Below are 26155 nucleotides of genomic sequence, written 5' to 3'. Positions count from 1 at the left end.
TGGTCTTAATTTAAAGGGGCAATCTGCAGTTGCTACATACATTTTTGGACTTGTGAATTAAATACATGTACCCATTGATTATAAGAATATACATTATAAACACCTCATAAGCTTAGTTCAACTGTCGTACCCCATCAGAACCCAAAATATGAGCTTGTTTTACTCCAATGTTTGCAAACAAAGTAAATGTAAACCAACACTAGCCTATATAGCCTAAAAATATGGTTAAAACTATAATTTTGAGGTCATGGATGGTCAGTTTTTGCATCCATAGCTTAGCACTTAACCCTAATTGCTCATGTAAGTCGCTCTGGATAAGAGCGTCTGCTAAATGACTAAAATGTAAATGTAAATGTAAGATAAATTGTAGGAATGGGCGGAGTTTAGCCATAATTATGACTTTGTAGCTGTGTTAACAAGTAGAGTACCTTTACGCACCGTGCTCTGGCCGCGTTTGTTCGTAAAACGAGCGCGCCCTCTGATGTCAGCGAGTGGGACAAGGGGCGGATCTTGGGTTACTGCCTACGAGAGCAAACTCTTCAGCGTGTCTGAAAGAATGAAACATGGATGATGAGGTTGCTCGAAGTTGGGATGAAGCAGCAGACAGTGGGGTAAGAATATGCAACATTAGAGATATGTGGGAAGTTAGTGGGTAAGACCAAGTTGGATGCTTTTGAAATCACACATTTTTAGACTTTTTTTTGTTGAGGAAAGGGTCACTTGACAGTCATGGCAGTAAGCGTTAGCAGCTAGCTAGCAAAGTTAGCTAGCTAACAGTTGGTTTTTAGACATGGTCAACTGGCTAATATTACATTCAAGTTAGGGAGCTGACACAGGAAAAGCAATGTTGGACCAGTTGAACCAGCCACCAAATGTATCTAACGTTAGCTGGCAACCAGCATAGCTAGCTAGTTAACGTTAGTTACCTACTTTATCATGGGATACAGCTAACGTTAGCTAGCTAACCAGAGCTTCTAGCCATTCAGCCAGCAACCACCATGGGTTTAGTATTTGGACCGGTTGTGTCCCTTCCTTAGCAACAGGTAGTTTAGCCAGCGCGCTAACTGTGGCTAAAATAGCTAGCTAGCTACCGGTAACTAACGTTGTATTAAAATTATTAGGCTAACTAGCTACCAAGCGCATTGATTGGCCTGAATCTGAGTAAAGTAACGGGTTGCCAAGCGACCTATGGGAACTCCTTCCCCTTAATGAGATGTCATTGAGATGCTTACTATCAAAGATGTTTACAGTCATGCCACACCCTTACTGTACCCACGTGACCTGTCATTATAAAAGGTGGTGTACTTCACTCGAACCCCACGGAGGTGGAGGAAGGACATGAAAGCTTGGTGACCCGTTACTCTTCAGAGAACCAAGGTTACATCTGTAACCCAACGTTTGTTTTCGTAATGGGTCGCCAAACAATCTATGGGAGAGGCAGTACCAAAGAGGTCCTGTGGATAACAGTTAAATAAAGGTAAAATAACAGAGTGGGATGACTCACCATTTAACTTAGTCCAGATGAGTCCCTGGGATGGCCTTGTATCCACCACAGGATGCAACAGAATATAAATAACCAACAGTGTAACACATAATTTGAACTGTATATACAAGCAAGCTGAAAGCTTGAACTTACATTTTACATTACATTTACATTTTAGTCATTTAGCAGACGCTCTTATCCAGAGCGACTTACAGTTAGTGAGTGCATACATTATTTTTTCATACTGGCCCCCCGTGGGAATCGAACCCACAACCCTGGCGTTGCAAGCGCCATGCTCTACAACACGAGGCTTCAATTGGGTGCAACAGCACCAAGAGCGGAAGGCCTCTGTATAGAACATTCAACTCACTGATGGTTGATAAGTATGTTACAAGGTTCACGGTACGCTCACTTATTTGGGTTAAGAGTGTCCAGAACCATAGACCCCACTGATGGTGTGGACATAACATTGAGTCTGTAGTACCTCATGAAAGTCGTGTGTTCTCGGTATAACACACAAAAAGCTGTTCTGTTTGACGAACAGTTCTTGTTGCAGCAAGATAGGAACTCAATGCACTAACCGGGCAAAGTGTATGCAACTCACAACCATCCTATGGGGAGGCGGGTGAAATGCTGTGGATCAGAAAACCAGTCAGTATCTGGTGTGACCACAATTTTCCTCATGCAGCGCAATGCATCTCCTTCGCAAAGAGTTGATCAGGCTGTTGATTGTGGCCTGTGGAATGTTGTCCCACTCCTCTTCAATGGCTGTGCGAAGTTGCTGGATATTGGCGGGAACTTGAACATGCTGTCATACAAGTTGATCCAGAGCATCCCAAACATGCTTAATGGGTGACATGTATGGTGAGTATGCAGGCCATGGAAGAACTGGGACATTTTCAGCTTCCAGGAATTGTGTACAGATCCTTGCGACATGGGGCCGTGCATTATCATGTTGAAACATGAGGTGGTGGTGGATGAATGACACGGCAATGGGCACCAAGATCTTGTCATGGTATCAACGTACATTCAAATTGCCGTTGATAAAATGTAATTGTGTCCGTAGTTATGCCTGCCCATACCATAACCCCACCACCACCATGGTGCACTGAAAACCACTCGCCCACACGACACCATACACGCTATCTGCCCAGTACAGTTGAAACCAGGATTCTTCCGTGAAGAGCACACTTCTCCAGCATGCCAGTGGCCATCGAAGGTGAGAATTTGCCCACTGAAGTCTGTTTCGATGCCGAACTGCGGTCTCGAGACTGATCTTCCTCCAGACCTGATGGAGCAAGGGAATTGGTGGAAATGCAAACAGCAGGCCCCTTGGCCATCTGTGTTATAGTTCATTGACCCCGAGTGGGCCTGCTGGACCCTTTATGGAGAACCACATGGGACAATGGGTTGAGTCTTGGGATGTGAACCGATCAGCGATGGCCCTTCCGAATCGCGCCCAGATCATCTCCACTACGGTGGGATGTACAGTGGCTTGCGAAAATATTCACCCCCCTTGGCATTTTTCCTATTTTGTTGCCTTACAACCTGGAATTAAAATAGATTTTTGGGGGGTTTGTATCATTTGATTTACACAACATGCCTACCACTTTCTAGTTCTTGTGAAACTTTGTAGAACCACCTTTTGCAGCAATTACAGCTGCAAGTCTCTTGGGGTATGTCTCTATAAGCTTGGCACATCTAGCCACTGGGATTTTTGCCTATTTTTCTAAATGTTTCCCCATAAACCACTTGAGTGTTGCTTTAGCAGTATGCTTAGGGTCATTGTCCTGCTGGAAGGTGAACCTCCCAGTCTCAAATCTCTGGAAGACTGAAACAGGTTTCCCTCAAGGATTTCCCTGTATTTAGCGCCATCCATCATTCCTTCAATTCTGACCAGTTTCCCAGTCCCTGCCGATGAAAAACATCCCCACAGCATGATGCTGCCACCACCATGCTTCACTGTGGGGATGGTGTTCTCGGGGTGATGAGAGGTGTTGGGTTTGCGCCAGACATAGCGTTTTCCTTGATGGCCAAAAAGCTCAATTTTAGTCTCATCTGACAAGAGTACCTTCTTCCATATGTTTGGGGAGTCTCCCACATGCCTTTTGGCGAACACCAAACCTGTTTGCTTATTTTTTTCTTTAAGCAAAGGCTTTTTTCTGGCCACTCTTCCGTAAAGCCCAGTTCTGTGGAGTGTACGGCTTAAAGTGGTCCTATGGACAGATCCAATCTCCGCTGTGGAGCTTTGCAGCTCCTTCAGGGTTATCGTTGGTCTCTTTGTTGCCTCTGATTAATGCACTCCTTGCCTGGCAGTAAGTTTTGGTGGGTGGCCCGCTCTTGGCAGGTTTGTTGTAGTGCCATATTATTTAAATTTTTTTATAATGGATTTAATGGTGCTCTGTGGGATGTTCAAAGTTTCAGATATTGTTTTATAACCCAACCCTGATCTGTATAACTATGTCCCTGACCTGTTTGGAGAGCTCCTTGGTCTTCATGGTGCCGCTTGCTTGGTGGTGCCCCTTGCTTAGTGGTGTTGCAGACTCTGGGGCCTTTCAGAACAGATGTATACAGTAGTGGTCAAAAGTTTTGAGAATGACACAAATATTAATTTTCACAAAGTCTGCTGCCTCAGTTTTTATGATGGCAATTTGCATATACCCCAGAATGTTATGAAGAGTGATCAGATGAATTGCAATTAATTGCAAAGTCCCTCTTTGCCATGAAAATGAACTTAATCCCCCCCCAAAAAAACATTTCCACTGCATTTCAGCCCTGCCACAAAAGGACCAGCTGACATCATGTCAGTGATTCTCTCGTTAACACAGGTGAGAGTGTTGACGAGGACAAGGCTGGAGATCACTCTGTCATGCTGATTGAGTTAGAATAACAGACTGGAAGCTTTAAAAGGAGGGTGGTGCTTGAAATCATTGTTCTTCCTCTGTTAACCATGGTTACCTGCAAGGAAACGCGCTGTCATCATTGCTTTGCACAAAAAGGGCTTCACAGGCAAGGATATTGCTGCTAGTAAGATTGCACCTAAATCAACCATTTATCGGATCATCAAGAACTTCAAGGAGAGAGGTTCAATTATTGTGAAAAAGGCTTCAGGGTGCCCAAGAATGTCCAGCAAGCGCCAGGACCGTCTCCTAAAGTTGATTCAGCTGCGGGATCGGGGCACCACCAGTGCAGAGCTTGCTCAGGAATGGCAGCAGGCAGGTGGGAGTGCATCTGCACGCACAGTGAGGCGAATAATTTTGGAGGATGGCCTGGTGTCAAGAAGAACCGCGAGGAAGCCACTTCTCTCCAGGAAAAACATCAGGGACAGACTGATATAATGCAAAAGGTACAGGGATTGGACTGCTGAGGACTGGTGTAAAGTAAAATTTCTCTGATGAATCCCCTTTCCGATTGTTTGGGGCATCTGGAAAAAAGCTTGTCCGGAGAAGACAAGGTGAGCACTACCATCAGTCCTGTGTCATGCCAACAGTAAAGCATCCTGAGACCATTCATGTGTGGGGTTGCTTCTCAGCCAAGGGAGTGGGCTCACTCAGTTTTGCATAAGAACACAATAAAGAATGGTACCAACACATCCTCGGAGAGCAACTTCTCCCAACCATCCAAGAACAGTTTGGTGACGAACAATGCCTTTTCCAGCATGATGGAGCACTAAGTGGCTCGGGGAACAAAACGTCAACATTTTGTGTCCATGGCCAGGAAACTCCCCAGACGTTAATCCCATTGAGAACTTGTGGTCAATCCTCAAGAGGCGGGTGGACAAACAAAAACCCACAAATTCTGACAAACTCCAAGCATTGATTATGCAAGAATGGGCTGCCATCAGTCAGGATGTGGCCCAGAAGTTAATTGACAGCATGCCAGGGCGGCTTGCAGAGGTCTTGAAAAAGAAGGGTCAACACAGCAAATATTGACTCTTTGCATAAACGTAATGTAATTGTCAATAAAAGCCTTTGACACTTATGGAATGCTTGTAATTATACTTCAGTATACCATAGTAACATCTGACAAAAATATCTAAAAACACTGAAGCAGCGAACTTTGTTAAGATTCTTGTCATTCTCAAAACTTTTGACCACGACTGTATATACAGAGATCATGTGACAGATCATTTAACTAATTATGTGACTTCTGAAGGTAATTGGTTGCACCAGATCTTATTTAGGGGCTTCATAGCAAAGGGGGTGAATACATATGCACGCACCACTTTATCGTTATTCATTTTTTTGAGTTTTTTTAAACAAGTTATTTTTTAAATTTCACTTCACCAATTTTGACTATTTTAAATGTCCATTACATGAAATCCAAATAAAAATTCATTTAAATTACAGGTTGTAATTTAACAAAATAGGAGAAACGCCAAGGGGGATGAATACTTTTGCAAGGCACTTTGTGTGTGTATATATATATATATATATATATATATATATATATATATACACACACACACACACACAGTGGGGAGAACAAGTATTTGATACGCTGCTGATTTTGCAGGTTTTACTACTTACAAAGCATGTAGAGGTCTGTAATTTTTTATCATAGGTACACTTCAACTGTGAGAGACGGAATCTAAAACAAAAATCCAGAAAATAAACATTGTATGATTTTTAAGTAATTAATTTGCATTTTATTGCATGACATAAGTATTTGATACATCAGAAAAGCAGAACTTAATATTTGGTACAGAAACCTTTGTTTGCAATTACAGAGAACATACGTTTCCAGTAGTTCTTGACCAGGTTTGCACACACTGCAGCAGGGATTTTGGCCCACTCATCCATACAGACCTTCTCCAGATCCTTCAGGTTTCGGGGCTGTCGCTGGGCAATACGGACTTTCAGCTCCCTCCAAAGATTTTCTATTGGGTTCAGGTCAGGAGACTGGCTAGGCCACTCCAGGACCTTGAGATGCTTCTTACGGAGCCACTCCTTAGTTGCCCTGGCTGTGTGTTTCGGGTCGTTGTCATGCTGGAAGACCCAGCCACGACCCATCTTCAATGCTCTTACTGAGGGAAGGAGGTTGTTGGCCAAGATCTCGCGATACATGGCCCCATCCATCCTCCCCTCAATACGGTGCAGTCGTCCTGTCCCCTTTGCAGAAAAGCATCCCCAAAGAATGATGTTTCCACCTCCATGCTTCACGGTTGGGATGGTGTTCTTGGGGTTGTACTCATCCTTCTTCTTCCTCCAAACACGGCGAGTGGAGTTTAGACCAAAAAGCTCTATTTTTGTCTCATCAGACCACATGACCTTCTCCCATTCTTCCTCTGGATTATCCAGATGGTCATTGGCAAACTTCAGACGGGCCTGGACATGCGCTGGCTTGAGCAGGGGGACCTTGCGTGCGCTGCAGGATTTTAATCCACGACGGCGTAGTTTGTTACTAATGGTTTTCTTTGAGACTGTGGTCCCAGATCTCTTCAGGTCATTGACCAGGTCCTGCCATGTAGTTCTGGGCTGATCCCTCACCTTCCTCATGATCATTGATGCCCCACGAGGTGAGATCTTCCATGGAGCCCAAGACTGAGGGTGATTGACCGTCATCTTGAACTTCTTCTATTTTATAATCATTGTGCCAACAGTTGATCTGTCACATGATCTCAGTATATCCATCAGACGTGTTGCTGTGCGTTTTGTTGCTGTGCGTTTTTGCTGCCAACTTTACTTTATTTTGCTAGCTGACAACTTTATGTTTTTTTTGTTTTGTTTTGTTTTTAATTACCGTTTATATTTTTAGTTTTTCCATCGCAACTTTTTTCCCTCATTCAACTTTTTTCACTCGGACGCTTTATCTGGACATGGTTCGTCAACATCTTCAACAGCCGAAGCTAAGTAGTAACATTAACATGATGTCTTCTAATTGCAGTCGCTGTACTCATAATATACAGGAGAACGATCGCCTTACGGCGAGAATAGCTGTGCTACAAGCCCAGCTTCAGACGCAATCGTTAGGCAAGGGTAATTTCAGTGTAGGAAAGGAAGAAACAGCGTCTGTGCCACCAGTAAGTACAGATAGTAACGTTAGTATAAATCCCCCGCACAGTCCCCTGGCCGGACAACTTTCTCATGGCTTCTGGAGGGAAATACTGTTGGAATGCTCAACCGGTGTCGCTCATTCAGCCGACAGAAACTTTCAACCGGTTTTCCCCATTATGTAGCGAGTCGGAGTCTGAGTCTGAGTCTTCTCTTGTCTCTACTCCTCCCGTTACGGGGTCTGAGACGCCGAAGGCTCCCACCATTAGCTCTGACAAATTGAAAACCCTAGTCATTGGCGACTCCATTACCCGCAGTATTAGACTTAAAACGAATCACCCAGCGATCATACACTGTTTACCAGGGGGCAGGGCTACCGACGTTAAGGCTAATCTAAAGATGGTGCTGGCTAAAGCTAAAACTGGCGAGTGTAGAGAGTATAGAGATATTGTTATCCACGTCGGCACCAACGATGTTAGGATGAAACAGTCAGAGGTCACCAAGTGCAACATAGCTTCAGCGTGTAAATCAGCTAGAAAGATGTCGGCATCGAGTAATTGTCTCTGGCCCCCTCCCAGTTAGGGGGAGTGACGAGCTCTACAGCAGAGTCTCAGCACTCAATCGCTGGTTGAAAACAGTTTTCTGCCCCTCCCAAAAGATAGAATTTGTAGATAATTGGCCCTCTTTCTGGGACTCACCCACAAACAGGACCAAGCCTGACCTGCTGAGGAGTGACGGACTCCATCCTAGCTGGAGGGGTGCTCTCATCTTATCTACCAACATAGATAGGGCTCTAACTCCTCTAGCCCCACAGTGAAATAGGGTGCAGGCCAGGCAGCAGGCTGTTAGCCAACCTGCCAGCTTAGTGGAGTCTGCCAATAGCACAGTCAGTGTAGTCAGCTCAGCCATACCCATTGAGACTGTGTCTGTGCCTCGACCTAGGTTGGGCAAAACTAAACATGGCGGTGTTCGCCTTAGCAATCTTATTAGGATAAAGACCTCCTCCATTCCTGCCATTATTGAAAGAGATCGTGATACCTCACATCTCAAAATAGGGTTACTTAATGTTAGATCCCTCACTTCAAAGGCAGTCATAGTCAATGAACTAATCACTGATCATAATCTTGATGTGATTGGCCTGACTGAAACATGGCTTAAGCCTGATGAATTTGCTGTGTTAAATGAGGCCTCACCTCCTGGTTACACTAGTGACCATATTCCCCGTGCATCCCGCAAAGGCGGAGGTGTTGCTAACATTTACGATAGCAAATTTCAATTTACAAAAAAAAAATGGCGTTTTTCGTCTTTTGAGCTTCTAGTCATGAAATCTATGCAGCGTACTCAATCACTTTTATAGCTACTGTTTACAGGCCTCCTGGGCCATATACAGCGTTCCTCTCTGAGTTTCCTGAATTCCTATCAGACCTTGTAGTCATAGCAGATCATATTCTAATTTTTGGTGATTTTAATATTCACATGGAGAAGTCCACAGACCCACTCCAAAAGTATTTCGGAGCCATCATCGACTCAGTGGGTTTTGTCCAACATGTCTCTGGACCTACTCACTGCCACAGTCATACTCTGGACCTAGTTTTGTCCCATGGAATAAATGTTGTAGATCTTAATGTTTTTCCACAAAATCCTGGACTATCGGACCACCATTTTATTACGTTTGCAATCGCAACAAATAATCTGCTCAGACCCCAACCAAGGAGCATCAAAAGTCGTGCTATAAATTCTCAGACAACACAAAAATTCCTTGATGCCCTTCCAGACTCCTTCTGCCTACCCAAGGACGTCAGAGGACAAAAATCAGTTAACCACTTAACTGAGGAACTCAATTTAACCTTGCGCAATACCCTAGATGCAGTTGCACCCCTAAAAACGAAAAACATTTGTCATAAGAAACTAGCTCCCTGGTATACAGAAAATACCCGAGCTTTGAAGCAAGCTTCCAGGAAATTGGAACGGAAATGGCGCCACACCAAACTGGAAGTCTGTTTGGCCCTGTCCGGGGGTTTCTTCGGATGGGGCCACAGTGTCTCCGGACCGCTCCTGTCTCAGCCTCCAGTATTTATGCTGCAGTAGTTTATGTGTCGGGGGGCTGGGGTTAGTTGGTTATACCTGGAGTACTTCTCCTGTCTTATCCAGTGTCCTGTGTGAATTTAAGTATGCTCTCTCTAATTCTCTCGTTCTCTCTTCTCTCTGAGAACCTGAGCCCTAGGACCATACGTCAGGACTACCGGGCATGCTGACACCTTGCTGTCCCCAGTCCGCCTGGCCTTGCTGCTATTCCAGTTTCAACTGTTCTGCCTGCGGTTACGAAACCCCTACCTGTCCCAGACCTGCTGTTTTCAACTCTTAATGATCGGCTATGAAAAGCCAATTGAGAGACCTGAGCCCTAGGACCATACGTCGGGACTACCGGCCGTGGTGACTCCTTGCTGTCCCCAGTCCGCCTGGCCTTGCTGCTATTCCAGTTTCAACTGTTCTGCCTGCGGTTATGGAACCCCTACCTGTCCCAGACCTGCTGTTTTCAACTCTTAATGATCGGCTATGAAAAGCCAACTGAGATTTATTCCTGATTATTATTTGACCATGCTTGTCACTTATGAACATTTTTGAACATCTTGGTATGGTTCTGTTATAATCTCCACCCGGCACAGCCAGAAGAGGACTGGCCACCCCTCATAGCCTGGTTCCTCTCTAGGTTTCTTCCTAGGTTTTGGCCTTTCTAGGGAGTTTTTCCTAGCCACCGTGCTTCTACACCTGCATTACTAGCTGTTTGGGGTTTTAGGCTGGGTTTCTGTACAGCACTTCGAGATATTAGCTGATGTACGAAGGGCTATATAAAATAAAATTGATTGATTGAAATTGATTGATTGTTGCCTTCTCACCAAGCTGCTTGCCTATTGTCCTGTAGCCCATCCCAGCCTTGTGCAGGTCTACAATTTTATCCCTGATGTCCTTACACAGCTCTCTGGTCTTGGCCATTGTGGAGAGGTTGGAGTCTGTTTGATTGAGTGTGTGGACAGGTGTCTTTTATACAGGTAACGAGTTCAAACAGGTGCAGTTAATACAGGTAATGAGTGGAGAACAGGAGGGCTTCTTAAAGAAAAACTAACAGGTCTGTGAGAGCCGGAATTCTTACTGGTTGGTAGGTGATCAAATACTTATGTCATGCAATAAAATGCAAATTAATTATTTAAAAATCATACGATGTGATTTTCTGGATTTTTGTTTTAGATTCCGTCTCTCACAGTTGAAGTGTACCTATGATAAAAATTACAGACCTCTACATGCTTTGTAAGTAGGAAAACCTGCAAAACCGGCAGTGTATCAAATACTTGTTCTCCCCACTGTGTGTGTATATATATATATATATATATATATATATATATATATATATATATATAATCTCCAGTCGTACTTTATCAAATGCCTTTTCAAAGTCTGCTATGAATAGCAGGCCTGGTTTCCCAGATTTTTCATAGTGTTCTATTGTTTCCAGTACTTGCCTTATATTATCTCCAGTTTATCGTCCATCCTCCATCATTCTTAAATGGAAGAAGTTAGGAACCACCAAGACTCGTCCTAGAGCTGGCTGCCCGGCCAAACTGAGCAATCGGGGGAGAAGGGCCTTGGTCAGGGAGGTGACCAAGAACCCGATGGTCACTCTGACAGAGCTCCAGAGTTCCTCTGTGGAGATTGCAGAATCTTCCAGAAGGACAACCATCTTTGCAGCACTCCACCAATCAGGCCTTTATGGTAGAGTGGCCAGACGGAAGCCACTCCTCAGTAAAAGGCACATGACAACCCGCTTGGAGTTGTGCCAAGCGTGTAGCGTCATACCCAAGAAGACTCCAGGCTGTAATCGCTGCCAAAGGTGCTTCAACAAAGTACTGAGTAAAGGGTTTGAATGCTTATGTAAATGTGATATTTCAGTTTTATACATTTATAAATTAGCTAACATTTTTAAAAAAAAAACGTTTTTGCTTTGTCATTATGGGGTATTGTGTGTAGATTGAAAACAATTTCATCCATTTTAAAATAAGGCTGTAACTTAATAAAATGTGGAAAAAGTCAAGGGGTCTGAATACTTTCCAAATGCACTGTATGCTTTGATTGCCTCGGTATCAGCTTCGGATGCTTTGAGAGAAAGTTATACTTACCATTGGCATCGACCTGTCATGCTTCGGGGGTCCGGGCTCGAACTCTGACTGGCACATTCAAACGTGGACTGTCACTCTCGGTGTTGGTGGACTCGGTCAAACGAGGACTGGTAGCCTACATCACTATTGAGCTCCGTGATCACAGCAAAACTCCAGGCAAGGGAGTGAGTGTTAATGCTGGATCACCGGGCTGGTGTGGCAGTCAAGCGGGGACTAGTGCGACAAGTCAACAAGTGCCAACAACGGGTACAACAAGCTAACTAACTACGGTGGCTAACTTAGATAGCTAGCTACGAGTTAACTTCTGAAGTAACAGGATAGTCCTGAAGCTAACTATCTAGTTTATAAAAGCCAAAGAAAGTTACACGTTTTTATGAATTTCTCATGCATTTAAATGAATAGACAAATAGACGACTAATGTAGCCATCTAGCCAGGCTAATGGTGCTAACTAGCTAATAATGCGCTAGCTAACATAAGAATGGAAATGCCCAGCACAAAGCAATACAAGTTTGCTAGTATGGGCAGGAACAATAACGAGAGGGGGAGTAGATTAGATTAAATCAACTACTCATGGCACCTTCGAGTCGTTGAAGAATTGTAATTCCGAATAAAAGTATTCCGAAGGGGATTAATAGCAATCTCGTAATGTAAAACACATAAACATGAGTGAAGAAAAGACTCTCACATGGCCTTTTATAGTGACAGGTCATGTGGTACGGGTGTCTTTTGATATTAAGGGTCTCAATCACATCGCATGAAGGGGAAGGACTTACCATAGGTCACTTGGCGACCTATTTACGAAAACGAAAGAGAACCTAGAGGTCAAACACAGAAATGGTTCCAATCGTTTTTCTACCATTCATTTTTCCCATAGGGGATTTTAGAGACACTCAAATAAGGGCTGTGTTTCGTGTAGGCTTACTCTGGCGTGACGTTTTGATAACCGTGTAAATCTCTCTCGGACAAGGTGACTTATCAATATATTCCCCTGTATTTACCCTCCAAAAATGAAATGCTAATTAGCTGCTAATGTGGCTATCATACAGAACTACAAATACTCACTCACCAGGGCCATTATGATCTGGATGTAGCTGCCGAACCGAAGCGAAGGTAAGAGTCTCTGGATTAACTATCTAATGTTAGCTACATTTAGTAATGAATAAATTGGCTACATTTGTTTAAATTGACAATTCTGTGAACTGTCTCGGGCAAGTTTGAAATTGACACAGTACCTGTTATCTGGCTAGTTAGCAATATTAGCCTGGCTAGAAGGCTACATTAGCCGTCTATTTGTCTAGCAATGTAAATGCATGAGTCATTCATAAAAACGTGTAACTTTCTTTGGCTTTTATAAACCAACAGTCTAGCTAACTAACTTAGTTGGTGAAGCTAGTTGAAGTCGAAAGTTTACATACACCTTAGCCAAATACATTTAAACTCAGTTTTTCACAATTCCTGACATTTAATCCTAGTAAAAAATTCCCTGTCTTAGGTCAGTTAGGATCCTGTCTTAGGTCAAATCAAATAAAATTTTATTGGTCACATGCGCCGAATACAACAGGTGCAGACATTACAGTGAAATGCTTACTTACAGCCCTTAACCAACAGTGCATTTATTTTAAACAAAAAAGTAAGAATAAAACAACAACAAAAAAAGTGTTGAGAAAAAAAGAGCAGAAGTAAAATAAAATATACAGGGGGGTACCGTTGCAGAGTCAATGTGCGGGGGCACCGGCTAGTTGAGGTAATATGTACATGTGGGTAGAGTTAAAGTGACTATGCATAAATACTTAACAGAGTAGCAGCAGCGTAAAAAGGATGGGGTGGGGGGGGGCAGTGCAAATAGTCCGGGTAGCCATGATTAGCTGTTCAGGAGTCTTATGGCTTGGGGGTAGAAGCTGTTGAGAAGTCTTTTGGACCTAGACTTGGCACTCCGGTACCGCTTGCCGTGCGGTAGCAGAGAGAACAGTCTATGACTAGGGTGGCTGGAGTCTTTGACAATTTTGAGGGCCTTCCTCTGACACCGCCTGGTATAGAGGTCCTGGATGGCAGGGAGCTTTGCCCCCAGTGATGTACTGGGCCGTACGCACTACCCTCTGTAGTGCCTTGCGGTCAGAGGCCAAGCAGTTGCCATACCAGGCGGTGATGCAACCAGTCAGGATGCTCTCGATGGTGCAGCTGTAGAATTTTTGAGGATCTGAGGACCCATGCCAAATCTTTTTAGTCTCCTGAGGGGGAATAGGCTTTGTCGTGCCCTCTTCACGACTGTCTTGGTGTGTTTGGACCATGATAGTTCGTTGGTGATGTGGACACCAAGGAACTTGAAGCTCTCAACCTGTTCCACTACAGCCCCGTCGATGAGAATGGGGCGTGCTCAGTCCTCTTTTTTTCTCCTGTAGTCCACAATCATCTCCTTTGTCTTGGTCACGTTGAGGGAGAGGTTGTTGTCCTGGCACCACACGGCCAGATCTCTGACCTCCTCCCTATAGGCTGTCTCATCGTTGTCGGTGATCAGGCCTACCACTGTTGTGTCGTCGGCAAACTTAATGATGGTGTTGGAGTCGTGCCTGGCCATGCAGTCATGGGTGAACAGAGAGTACAGGAGGGGGGACTGAGCACGCACCCCTGAGGGGCCCCCTGTGTTGAGGATCAGTGTGGCAGATGTGTTGTTACCTACCCTTACCACCTGGGGGCGGCCCGTCAGGAAGTCCAGGATCCAGTTGCAGAGGGAGGTGTTTAGTCCCAGGATCCTTAGCTTAGTGATGAGCTTAGAGGGCACTATGGTGTTGAATGCTGAGCTGTAGTCAATGAATAGCATTCTCACGTAGGTGTTCCTCTTGTCCAGGTGGGAAAGGGCAGTGTGGAGTGCGATAGAGATTGCATCATCTGTGGATCTGTTGGGGCGGTATGCAAATTGGAGTGGGTCTAGGGTTTCTGGGATTATGCTGTTGATGTGAGCCATGACCAGTCTTTCAAAGCACTTCATGGCTACAGACGTCAGTGCTACGGGTCGGTAGTCATTTAGGCAGGTTATCTTAGAGTTCTTGGGCATGGGGACTATGGTGGTCTGCTTGAAACATGTTGGTATTACAGACTCAGTCAGGGACATGTTGAAAATGTCATTGAAGACACTTGCCAGTTGGTCAGCACATGCTCGGAGTACACGTCCTGGTAATCCGTCTGGCCCTGCGGCCTTGTGAATGTTGACCTGCTTAAAAGTCTTACTCACATCGGCTACGGAGAGCGTGATCACATAATCATCCGGAACAGCTGGTGCTCTCATGCATGCTTCAGTGTTGCTTGCCTCGAAGCGAGCTTAGAAGTGGTTTAGCTTGTCTGGTAGGCTTGTGTCACTGGGCAGCTCGCGGCTGTGCTTCCCTTTGTAGTCTGTAATAGTTTTCAAGCCCTGCCACATCCGACGAGCGTCAGAGCCAGTGTAGTATGATTAAATCTTAGACCTGTATTGACTCTTTGCCTGTTTGATGGTTCGTCGGAGGTCATAGCGGGATTTCTTATAAGCGTCCGGGTTAGAGTCCCGTTCCTTGAAAGCGGCAGCTCTACCCTTTAGCTCAGTGCGGATGTTTCCTGTAATCCATGGCTTCTGGTTGGGGTATGTACGTACGGTCACTGTGGGGACGACATCATCGATGCACTTATTGATGAAGCCAGTGACTGATGTGGTGTACTCCTCAATGCTGTCTGAAGAATCCCCGGAACATGTTCCAGTCTGTGCTAGCAAAACAGTCCTGTAGCTTAGCATCTGCGTCATCTGACCACTTTTTTATTAACCGAATCACTGGTGCTTCCTGCTTCAGTTTTTGCTTATAAGCAGGAATCAGGAGGATAGAGTTATGGTCAGATTTGCCAAATGGAGGGCGAGGGAGAGCTTTGTATGCGTCTCTGTGTGTGGAGTAAAGGTGGTCTAGAGTTTTTTTTCCCTCTGGTTGCACATTTAACATGCTGGTAGAAATTAGGTAGAACGGATTTAAGTTTCCCTGCATTAAAGTCCCCGGCCACTAGGAGCGCTGCATCTGGATGAGCGTTTTCCTGTTGATTAATGGCCTTGTACAACTCATTCAGTGCAATCTTAATGCCAGCATTGGTTTGTGGTGGTAAATAGACAGCTATGAAAATATAGATGAAAACTCTCTTGGTAAATAGTGTGGTCTACAGCTTATCATAAGATACTCTACCTCAGGCGAGCAAAACCTCGAGACTTCCTTAGTATTTGATTTTGTGCACCAGCTGTTGTTTACAAATATACACAGACCGCCACCCCTTGTCTTACCAGAGTCTGCCGTTCTGTCCTGTCGATGTAGCGTATAGCCTGCTAGCTGAATGTTATCATTGTTGTCGTTCAGCCACGACTCCGTGAAACATAAGATATTACAGTTTTTAATGTCCCGTTGGTAGGATAACCGTAATCTTAAATCGTCCATTTTATTCTCAAAAGCTTGAACGTTGGCTAATAGGATTGATGGGAGAGGCAGTTTACTCGCTCGCCGTCGGATCCTTACAAGGCACCCGGATCTGCGTCCGCGATATCTCCGTCTCTTCCTCACGCGAATGACGGGGATTTGGGCCTTGTCGGGTGTTTGTAGGATATCCTTCGCGGCTGCCTCGTTGAAGAAAAAATCTTCGTCCAATGCGAGGTGAGTAATCGCTGTCCTGATATCCAGAAGCTCTTTTTGGTTATAAGAGACGATGGCAGAAACATTATGTACAAAATAAATTACAAATAACGCGGAAAAACACACATAATAGTACAATTGGTTAGAGGGCTGTAAAACGGCAGCCATCTTCTTCGGCGCTGTTTAGGTCAGTTAGGATCACCACTTTATTTTAAGAATGTGTAATGTCAGAATAATAGTAGAGAGAATTATTTATTTCAGCTTTTATTTCTTTCATCACATTCCCAGTGGGTCAGAAGTTTACGGACACTCAATTAGTATTTGGTAGCATTGCCTTTAAATTGTTTAACTTGGGTCAAACATTTTGGGTAGCCTTCCACAATCTTCCCACAATAAGTTGGGTGAATTTTGGCCCATTCCTCCTGACAGAGCTGGGGTAACTGAGTCAGGTTTGTAGGCCTCCTTGCTCGCACACGCTTTTTCAGTTCTGCCCACAAATTTTCTATAGGATTGAGGTCAGGGCTTTGTGATGGCCACTCCAATACCTTGACTTTGTTGTCCTTAAGCCATTTTGCCACAACTTTGGAAGTATACTTGGGGTCATTGTCCATTTGAAAGACCCATTTGCGACCAAGCTTTAACTTCCTGACTGATGTCTTGAGATGTTGCTTCAATATATTCACATAATTTTCCTTCCTCATGATGCCATCTATTTTGTGAAATGCACCAGTCCCTCCTGCAGCAAAGCACCCCCACAGCATGATGCTGCCACCCCCGTGCTTCACAGTTGGGATGGTGTTCTTCGGCTTGCAAGCCTTTTTCCTCCAAACATAACGATGGTCATTATGCCCAAACAGTTCTATTTTTGTTTCATCAGACCAGATAACATTTCTCCAAAAAGTAAGATCTTTGTGCAGTTGCAAACCGTAGTCTGTCTTTTTTATGGCGGTTTTGGAGCAGTGGCTTCTTCCTTGCTGAGCGGCCTTTCAGGTTATGTTGATATAAGACTTGTTTTACTGTGGATATTTCATCCAGCATCTTCACAAGGTCCTTTCCTCTTGTTCTGGGATTGATTTTCACTTTTCGCACCAAAGTACGTTCATCTCTAGGAGACAGGAAACGTCTCCTTCCTGAGCGGTATGACGGTTGCGTGGTCCCATGGTGTTTATACTTGCGTACTGTTGTTTGTACAGATGAACATGGTACCTTCAGGCGTTTGGAAATTGCTCCCAAGGATGAACCAGACTTGTGGAGGTCTACACATTTTCTTCTGAGGTCTTGGCTGATTTCTTTTGATTTTCCCATGATGTCAAGCAAAGAGGCACTGAGTTTGAAGGTAGGCCTTGAAATATATCCACAGGTACACCTCCAATTGACTCAAATGAAGTCAATTAGCCTATCAGAAGCTTCTAAAGCCATGCCATCATTTTCTGGAATTTTCCAAGCTGTTTAAAGGCACAGTCAACTTAGTGTATGTAAACTTCTGACCCACTGGAATTGTGATAGTGAAATAATCTGTCTGTAAACAATTGTTGGAAAAATTACTTGTGTCATGCACAAAGTAGATGTCCTAACCGACTTGCCAAAACTATAGTTTGTTAACAAGAAATGTGTGGAGTGGTTGAAAAACAAGTTTTAATGACTCCAACCTGAGTGTATGTAAACTTCTGACTTCAACTGTAGGTGTTCTTGATCATTGTGGGTGAAAGGTGGGTAGCCTACTTCAAGTACTACTTAACTTGAGCTACCCTAGCTAGGTGTATTATTTTGGTCTGGCTATTTGAGAGGTTTCAGAGAGTGACTGATTAGCATCCTCTCGAGTCAACAGTGTTCACACTTTACTGCAGGAAGACATTGATCTGTTTGCTGTTACCCTCTGGACAGCAGATCATTGGTATAGCTAGTTGGTAAGGTTATGTAACCTTATTTAGTCCTACCTGCTATGTTGTGTTTTATACTGAACAAAAATATAAATGCAACAATTTCAATGATTTTACTGAGTTACAGTTCATATTAGGAAATCAGTAAATTTAAATAAATTCATTAGGCCCTAATCTATGGATTTCACATGACTGGGCAGGGGCGCATCCATGGGTGGGCCTGGGAGGGCATAGGAGGGCATATGCCCCACCCATTGGGGAGCCAGGCCCACCCATTGGGGAGCCAGGCCCAGCCAATCAGAGTTTTCCCCCACAAAATGGCTTCATTACAGACAGAAATACTGCTGTCCGGGTGGCTGGTCTCAGACAATCCTGCAGGTGAAGAAGCCAGATGTGGAGGGGCTGGCATGATTACACGTGGTCTGCGGTTGTGAGGTTGTTTTGGACGTACTGCCAAATTCTTTAAAATGACATTGGAGGTGGCTTATGGTAGCGCGATGAACATTCAATTCTCTCGCAACAGCTCTGGTGGACATACCTGCAGTCGGTATGCCAATTGCACGCCCCTTCAGAACTTAAAACATCTGTGGCATTGTGTGACAAAACTGCACATTTTAGAGGGGCCTTTTATTGTTCCCAGCACAAGGTGCACCTGTGTAATGATCATGCTGTTTTATCAGCTTCTTAATATGCCACACCTGTCAGGTGGATGGATTATCTTGGCAAAGGAGAAATGCTTACGAACAAGGGTGTAAACAAATTTGTGCACAATATTTGAGAGAAATAAGCTTTTTGTGCGTTTGGAACATTTCTGGGATATTTTATTTCAGCTCATGAAACATGAGACCAACACTTTACATGTTGCGTTTATATTTTTGTTTAGTATAAATTAATTGGTATTAACACGTTTGTTTTTGAGGTAGAATTACTGTCATATTGTTGATGCCAAATTGCAAACCTTATTTGCACCTTCTCAATTCCAGAACCAATGGGTGTGCCTGAGTCATATCACCTCAAGTAGGTTAACCTGGAACATTATTATCCTGTTTCAGTCATTGCAGGAAGTCCTGAAGAGCAGAAGTGTCTGAAGGGTTTTGTCCCAGACCAGCTCTAACACCTGACATAAATAATAAACTTAACTAATCACGGCAGTAGGCTATGATTTGTAATCGGGTATAAGCTGGGCTGGAACAAAAGCTTATACACTCTCCTGCCAGTCAAATCTGTAGCTGTCCACCCTTTTAAGTCATTATTCTGTACTATACAGTGCATTCGGAAAGTATTCAGACCCTTTGACTTTTTCCACATTTTGTTACGTTACAGCCTTATACAAAAATTGATTAAATCGTTTTTTTTACCTCAATCTACACGCACTATCCTATAATGACAAAGCAAAAAGAGGTTTTTATACATTTTTGCAAATGTATAAAAAATTACATTTACATAAGTATTCAGACCCTTTACTCAGTACTTTGAGGCACCTTTTGGCAGCGATTAGTCTCGAGTCTTCTTGGGTATGATGCTACAAGCTTGGCACACCTGTATTTGGGGAGTTTCTCCCATTTCTTCTCTGCATATCCTCTCAAGCTCTGTCAGGTTGGATAGGGAGTGTCGCTGCACAGCTATTTTCAGGTCTCTCCAGAGATGTTTGACCGGGTTCAAGTCCGTGCACTGGCTGGGCCACTTAAGGACATTCAGAGACTTGTCCCGAAGCCACTCCTGCGTTGTCTTGGCTGTGTGCTTAGGGTCGTTGTCCTGTTGGAAGGTGAACCTTCACCCCAGTCTGAGAACCTGCTCCAGAGCGCTCAGAACTTCATCAAGGATCTCTCTGTACTTTGATCCGTTCATCTTTCCCTTGATCCTGACTAGTCTCCCAGTCCCTGCCACTGAAAAACATCCCCACAGCATGCTGCCACCACAATGCTTCACCGTAGGGATGGTGCCAGGTTTCCTCCAGAAGTGACGCTTGGCATTCAGGCCAAAGAGTTCAATCTTGGTTTCATCAGACCAGAGAATCTTGTTTCTCATGGTCTGAGAGTCCTTTTGGTGCCTTTTGGCAAACTCCAAGCGGGCTGTCATGTGCCTTTTACTGAGGAGTGGCTTCCGTCTGGCCACTCTCCCATAAAGGCCTGATTGGTGGAGTGCTGCAGAGATGGTTGTCCTTCTGGAAGGTTCTCCCATCTCCACAGAGGAACTCTGGAGCTCTGTCAGAGTGACCATCGAGTTCTTGGTCACCTCCCTGACCAAGGCCCTTCTCCCCCGATTGCTTAGTTTGGCTGGGCAGCCAGCTCTAGGAAGAGTCTTGGTGGTTCCAAACTCATTTCATATAAGAATGATGGAGGCCTCCCGAGTGGCGCAGCGGTCTAAGGCACTGCATCGCAGTGCTTGAGGCTTCAATACAGACCCAGGTTCAATCCCAGGCTGTGTCACAGCCAGCCGTGACCGGGAGACCATTGAGGCGGCGCACAATTGGCCCACCGTCGTCCGGGTTAGGGGAGGGCTTGGCTGGCCGGGATTTCCTTGTCCCATCGCGCTCTAGCGACTCCTTGTGGCGGGCCGGGCACCTGCAAGCTGACTTCGGTCGCTAGCTGGACTGTGTTTCCTCCGACACATTGGTGCGGCTGGCTTCTGGGTTAAGCGAGCAGTGCGGCTTGGCAGGGTCGTGTTTCTGAAGACGCATGGCTCTCGACCTTCGCCTCTCCCGAGTCCGTAAGGGAGTTGCAGCGGTGGGACAAGACTGTAACTACCAATTTGGATATCACGAAATTGGGGAGAAAAAGGGGTACAACAAATTATTTTTAAAAATATTGAATGATGGAGGTCACTGTGTTCTTGGGGACCTTCGAATACTGCAGAAACGTTTTGGTACCCTTCCCCAGATCTGTGCCTCGACACAATCCTGTCTCGGAACTCTACAGACAATTCCTTCAACCTCATGGCTTGGTTTTTGCTCTGACATGCACTGTCAACCGTGTGACCTTGTATAGACAGGTGTGTGTGCCTATCCAAATCATGATCAATCAATTGAATTTACCACAGGTAGACTCCAATGAAGTTGTAGAAACATCTCAAAGATGATCAATGGAAACAGGATGCACCTGAGCTCAATTTCAAGTCTCATAGCAAAGGGTCTGAATACTTATGTAAATAAGGTATTTCTGTTTTTAATATTAATCAATTTGCAAAGAATTCTGAACCTGTTTTTTCTTTGTCATTATGGGGTATTGTGTGTAGATTGCTAAGGATTATTTTAAAAGGCTGTAATGTATCAAAATGTGGGAGAAGTCAAGGGGTCTGAATACTTTCCGAGGCACTATATATTGATGGTATTTATATAACGCATGCTCCACTCAAGTTGAAGTTAAACTTGTTGACTGATGCCAAGGTGGCGGCTGCTAAGGGAGCAGCTGCGGGGCAGAAGACTACAGCCAAGGCAGCACTGGTGTACACCTGCCCTGTCTGTCTGAGTATTATTGGTTGGTACTGTATGTGCCTTTTTAGGTTCCTCTCCATGTGTAGGCTATTGTACTGGCCTGTGTGGCAGTCTTTCAGATGTGTAGTAGTTTGTTGTATTGCTTAGTTTATCATTTGTGTCAACTTTGAATTCAATTAAAGCAAGCCACAGATTAACTTCCTCCATTTTGTACTTTTATAGACGCAGACCTGAAGACATTCAAGCAGCACTTTGAGAGCAAGCATCCAAAGTTTTCAATGGACCCAGTACTGGTTGATGTGCAGGCCTAAGTCACCACACACACTCAAATGGACCTACAGCTGGGGTAAGATTATTCCACCATGTTGTCAACAAAATGCTGTCCTTAATGCTTAAGTTGTATTGTGTATGGTTCAATTGGTGGAAATGCTGTGATCACTCATAATCTTTAATGTTGTGATTCACACACAAGATGACCTCAATTTGAATGCTGCAACTGAGACGGAATGACGTCGAGGGACACACACTGAGACCCCGAGTATGACTGGACATGGGCCTGATATTTGTGACGACCTAAAAGGGGTGCAGAAGCACACCGGCACCCCATTTTATGTTTATTCCATGGCCAACCATCCCTCTAGATAACCCTTCTTCCACACTATGCCTTTTATGCCCCATGGTCCCTCAACTTCAGACAATTTGGAACTCTCCATCTTATCTCTATAAACCCACCCATTTTCCCTATGCTGCTTCCTTCCTTCTCCTGATTTGATATCTATACTCAGTAACACGTTTAAAAGTGTTGTGCTGTACCGTTTTTGCTACCTTTTTTTCACCTGTACAATGCTGTCCTGCTTATTCTGGGGTTGTTACATTAACATGGGTGTTGATATAGCTGCGTTTAGGCATGGCTTCCATGTTTTGAGTCTTAAGTGTGTTTCTCATTCTGCTGGAGTTGACCTGGCATTTTATATTAAACCTACCGTACACATCCAGTTGTTTCTCCATTTTTAACTCACCCACCAAAAATCACAATATGCTGTTTTATAATTTGTTATTTGTGCTGGTCTAATTCCTAAAATGGAAAAGCCGGAGAATCTGTGCGCTCTTGGATAGTAATAATAGTTAATATGATGCTCTTCGATGTTTCAGCTTTGTGGCATTGATGAATAAATAATTTAATCTTTACTTCAGATGTTTCTATGTTATGTATAAAAGGTATATGTATGCATTGTTTACTATTTTGGTTTCTTTAAAACAATTGCTGGAGTTCAGGTGTTTGTGATTAATGGGTGACTAGGTGCATTCTTGTCAAATAAATATGCTTATTCATGATTATAGATACATTCTGCAATGAGATAATCTGGCTTGCAATCTGCAACACATGTCAACAAGTTTGTTCTGAATTGCTTTAATACAGCAGTGCATTCTGACACCATAAATTGAAATAGATTTCACCTCGTTCAAAAATGATAAGGGATTAAATATAGAGTAAGGGTACGTTGCTAATATCATCGTAGGTAGGTAGCTAGCTAGCTTTGCAAAAAACTAGCGTAGTATTCATGGCACATTGTAAATATCTGACTGCTACTAGGATAGTATTCCACATAAGACCAAATGCATAAATAAGACATTTGTTAAACATGTTAAATATCTTTCGTTTTGGGATCAAGGTAGCTATAGCTAGCTAGAGATGATGTGCAGGAGCTTGCAGGGATTTGTAGTCTTGCATGATGTTTACTTTGATGCTAATTAGCATTTTCGAATCAGATTAAATAGAGCCAAATATATTGATAAATCACCTTGTCCGAGAGAGATTTACACGGTTATCAAAACGTCACGCCAGAAAAAGCCTACATGAAACACAAACCTTGTTTTGAAGTGGCTCTAAAATCCCCTATTGGAAAAATGAATGGTGGAAAAACGATTGAATCCATTTCTGTGTTTCACTGCTAGGTTTAATGGGTATTATGACGCGTCAACTGTGGGGCTCTGTCCAAAATAGCTTGTTGAAACGCCTTAACGTTGCGCTTTAAAATCCACATGTCTTGGCTAGCTGGCTAACTTGTGAATTCATGCATATTTCATAAAACATTTGATCCTGATTCGTGTGCCCCCCCTCTAGCAGCGATAGCAATATTACAGCTAGCATCTATTGAAAATGATCATGGTGCCAATCGGTTTTCTACCTCAAAGTCAATTTTCCAGCTTCTAGCCTATATTTCAGCCTTGCTTTATTGCCAGTGTATAAATTACTTTGAAATTGAATCCAGCCCTCCATAGTTTCAGCCACCCTCCACCTGCTAACGTTACTCTCCCCGGATACCACTTTCAAGTTGCATTTGGCGTAACGTTACAATTTTGCATGCTGTATGAAATGCACAATTGCATTTTAATCACAGATCTTTCTGTTCTGTCTCTTAAATGCAGGAAATGGAGAGAAGATTAGAAGAAAAGTTTAGGATCAGCCAGAAAGAGAAGTGAGTAAAGAACACTGTTGGCCCTCGAAAGACACTCACTACTAAGCACTCACTCACACATCACTCATTACTCCAAGGGTGTCAAACTAATTCCATGGAGGGCCTAGTGTCTGCTGGTTTTAGTTTTTTCCTTTCAATTAAGGCCTAGACAACCAGGTGAGGGGAGTTCCTTACTAATTAGTGACCTTAATTCATCAAGTACAACGGAGGAGCAAAAACCCACTGACACTCAGCTCTCCATGTAATGAGTTTGACACGTGCATTACTCAAATAATGAACAGGAATTTTGGAAAATTGTCTCTTAATTAAAGGCATTTGTATTTCATAACCTTAACATTACTCATAACATCTCCTGTCCACCTCACACGCACTAAGCATTTTCTCTTAAATACTTTCATTGATCTAGGCTGGTACAGACACATTCATAGTCCCCTCTCCTACTCACAGCCTTCTCACTGAAATCAGCATTCACACTAGTTTGTTGTTTTGCTCCCAGAGTGTCCAGTAATAACTCTACACGGTCGCCATTGAAGACGGCCATTGTGATCCAGGACGACTCCCCCCACGCAGCGCTCCCGCCCCAGATCCGCATTCTGAAGCGGCCCTCCAGTAACGGGTCGTTAGGGTCACCCCAGGGCCAGAACCGTCCCGCGCCACAGGTCAAGTCCCTAGCCCAGCGGGAGGCGGCGTACGCGGAGGCCAGGAAGAGAATACTAGGCAGCGCCAGCCCTGAAGAGTCGCCTCAGGAATAGCCGAACACAGACTGGTAAATAAATACCTCACGCATGCTGTTACCAGTTACATCTGCCATGTTACAACTGTTAATTCCAAGTATAGGCCTACTGTATGTGTGTATACCTGTGGCTGTTTGGATCGGACATCATCTCTGATTCTGTAAACAAAGTCTGGGTATCTTGTCATTTATCTGCTACATATATTTTGGAAGCCCAACTTCGACTAAAGCTGTTTTTGTAGTTGATTACATAAATACATAAGCACCCCAATATGTTTTTGGTATTCTCCCTACCTCCAGACCAGGGCGTACAAATTCCACCACACCCCCAGAGGACCTATCAAAAAATCATGCTGTTCGCCAACCAGCAGGCCCAGACGGCACACACGGCTTTCGCCAAAACAGATAAGTGGATGAGGGGCCATGCTGACATGGGGAGGAAGATGAAATGGCTGGGCACCCTCAAAGGGGTTATAGCAGGGTAAATTTTTTTATCTAATTCTATGGGATGTGCTGTGAATCTAAATGCATGTGTTCTCCCCTCATGGCTCCCACTGGTAATGTGTGGGAAGGCTTAGAGGGCCTTAAGGGGAAACAAGCTTTCTCTCTCTCCACCACAACTGTTTAACACTGTGATAAGGACATCTTCCGGATTCTGCTCACTGTGATGGTCCCTTTTAAGTACCCCACCCTACACCCATGTTGCCCAAGGAATCCTCTCGTCTCTTATCTGCCCAAAGTGTGACCAGCAACTGGTCTGTCATGGGAAACCTATGAGGTTCTGCTTTATACGGCTAATTTGGACATCAGCCGTGGACTCTTCCATTTGGAAATACTGAGAGCAGAGGATTCCTGAGAACAAAGGAGAGAAGAGTAGTTACCGAAGCAAATCAAGGCAATAGATGGATGGTGGTACATACTACCAGCTTCACCCAGCCATAATACTGTTCAATCCCCCTTCCTCACGTTTTATTTTGGTTATGGACGATGATCAAATAATCTGTCCATTGCCATTCGTTTTTAAGAGGGTGATGTGTGGAAGTTCTGTTTACAGCTGTCTTTTTCTTTTTTTAAAGTGAGCTTTTTTGTAGTCTCCCAGACTGTCCTGATTTCTATTTACAAAATAAAAAAACAGTAAAACAAAACAACAAATGGAGATAAGTGGATATTGATAAATTTTTAAGCAGCTTTTCTGCCTTTATGAATGAGGCGGTAGTAATGTCAGATCAGTATTTTAATCAACATGAACTTAACCCCATTTTAAATAATCCTGTAAATATTGGTTAATTCCAACAACTGTATAAGTGGTTCTGGCAGGAATTAGAGAGGGGGAGGGGGGGGGGGTCACA

General features: G+C 44.0%; 1 protein-coding gene across 2 annotated transcripts; it reads left to right on the top strand.

Annotated features, from left to right (window-relative positions):
- Positions 1-482: 482 nt before the first annotated feature.
- szrd1 (SUZ RNA binding domain containing 1) lies at positions 483-26155 on the top strand. Of its 2 annotated transcripts, XM_041856194.2 has the most exons (4): positions 483-611; positions 24024-24073; positions 24570-24839; positions 25107-26155. In XM_041856194.2, the coding sequence occupies exons 1-3, from the start codon at positions 564-566 to the stop codon at positions 24823-24825; spliced, it is 354 nt and encodes a 117-aa protein (XP_041712128.1). In that variant the 5' UTR covers positions 483-563; the 3' UTR covers positions 24826-24839; positions 25107-26155. The 2 variants fall into 2 exon arrangements, 1 of the variants encoding a protein (XP_041712128.1); XR_005996276.2 differs by lacking the exons at positions 24024-24073; positions 24570-24839; positions 25107-26155 and adding exons at positions 21816-21939; positions 22066-23212 and having other exon boundaries at positions 529-611.

The sequence above is a fragment of the Coregonus clupeaformis genome, chromosome 30 (assembly GCF_020615455.1).
Source record: "Coregonus clupeaformis isolate EN_2021a chromosome 30, ASM2061545v1, whole genome shotgun sequence".
Classification (NCBI taxonomy): Eukaryota; Metazoa; Chordata; class Actinopteri; order Salmoniformes; family Salmonidae; genus Coregonus; species Coregonus clupeaformis.
The sequence above is the reverse complement of the archived record's forward strand: the minus strand, read 5'-3'. Positions and strand labels throughout refer to the sequence as shown.

Excerpts from the sequence above, each read along its gene's own strand:
- szrd1 (XM_041856194.2), top strand. The coding sequence starts at position 564 with ATGGATGATGAGGTTGCTCGAAGTTGGGATGAAGCAGCAGACAGTGGG. Across the intron at positions 612-24,023 it reads ATGAAGCAGCAGACAGTGGG|GAAATGGAGAGAAGATTAGA; the intron begins GTAAGAATATGC and ends TCTTAAATGCAG. Across the intron at positions 24,074-24,569 it reads AGGATCAGCCAGAAAGAGAA|AGTGTCCAGTAATAACTCTA; the intron begins GTGAGTAAAGAA and ends TTTTGCTCCCAG.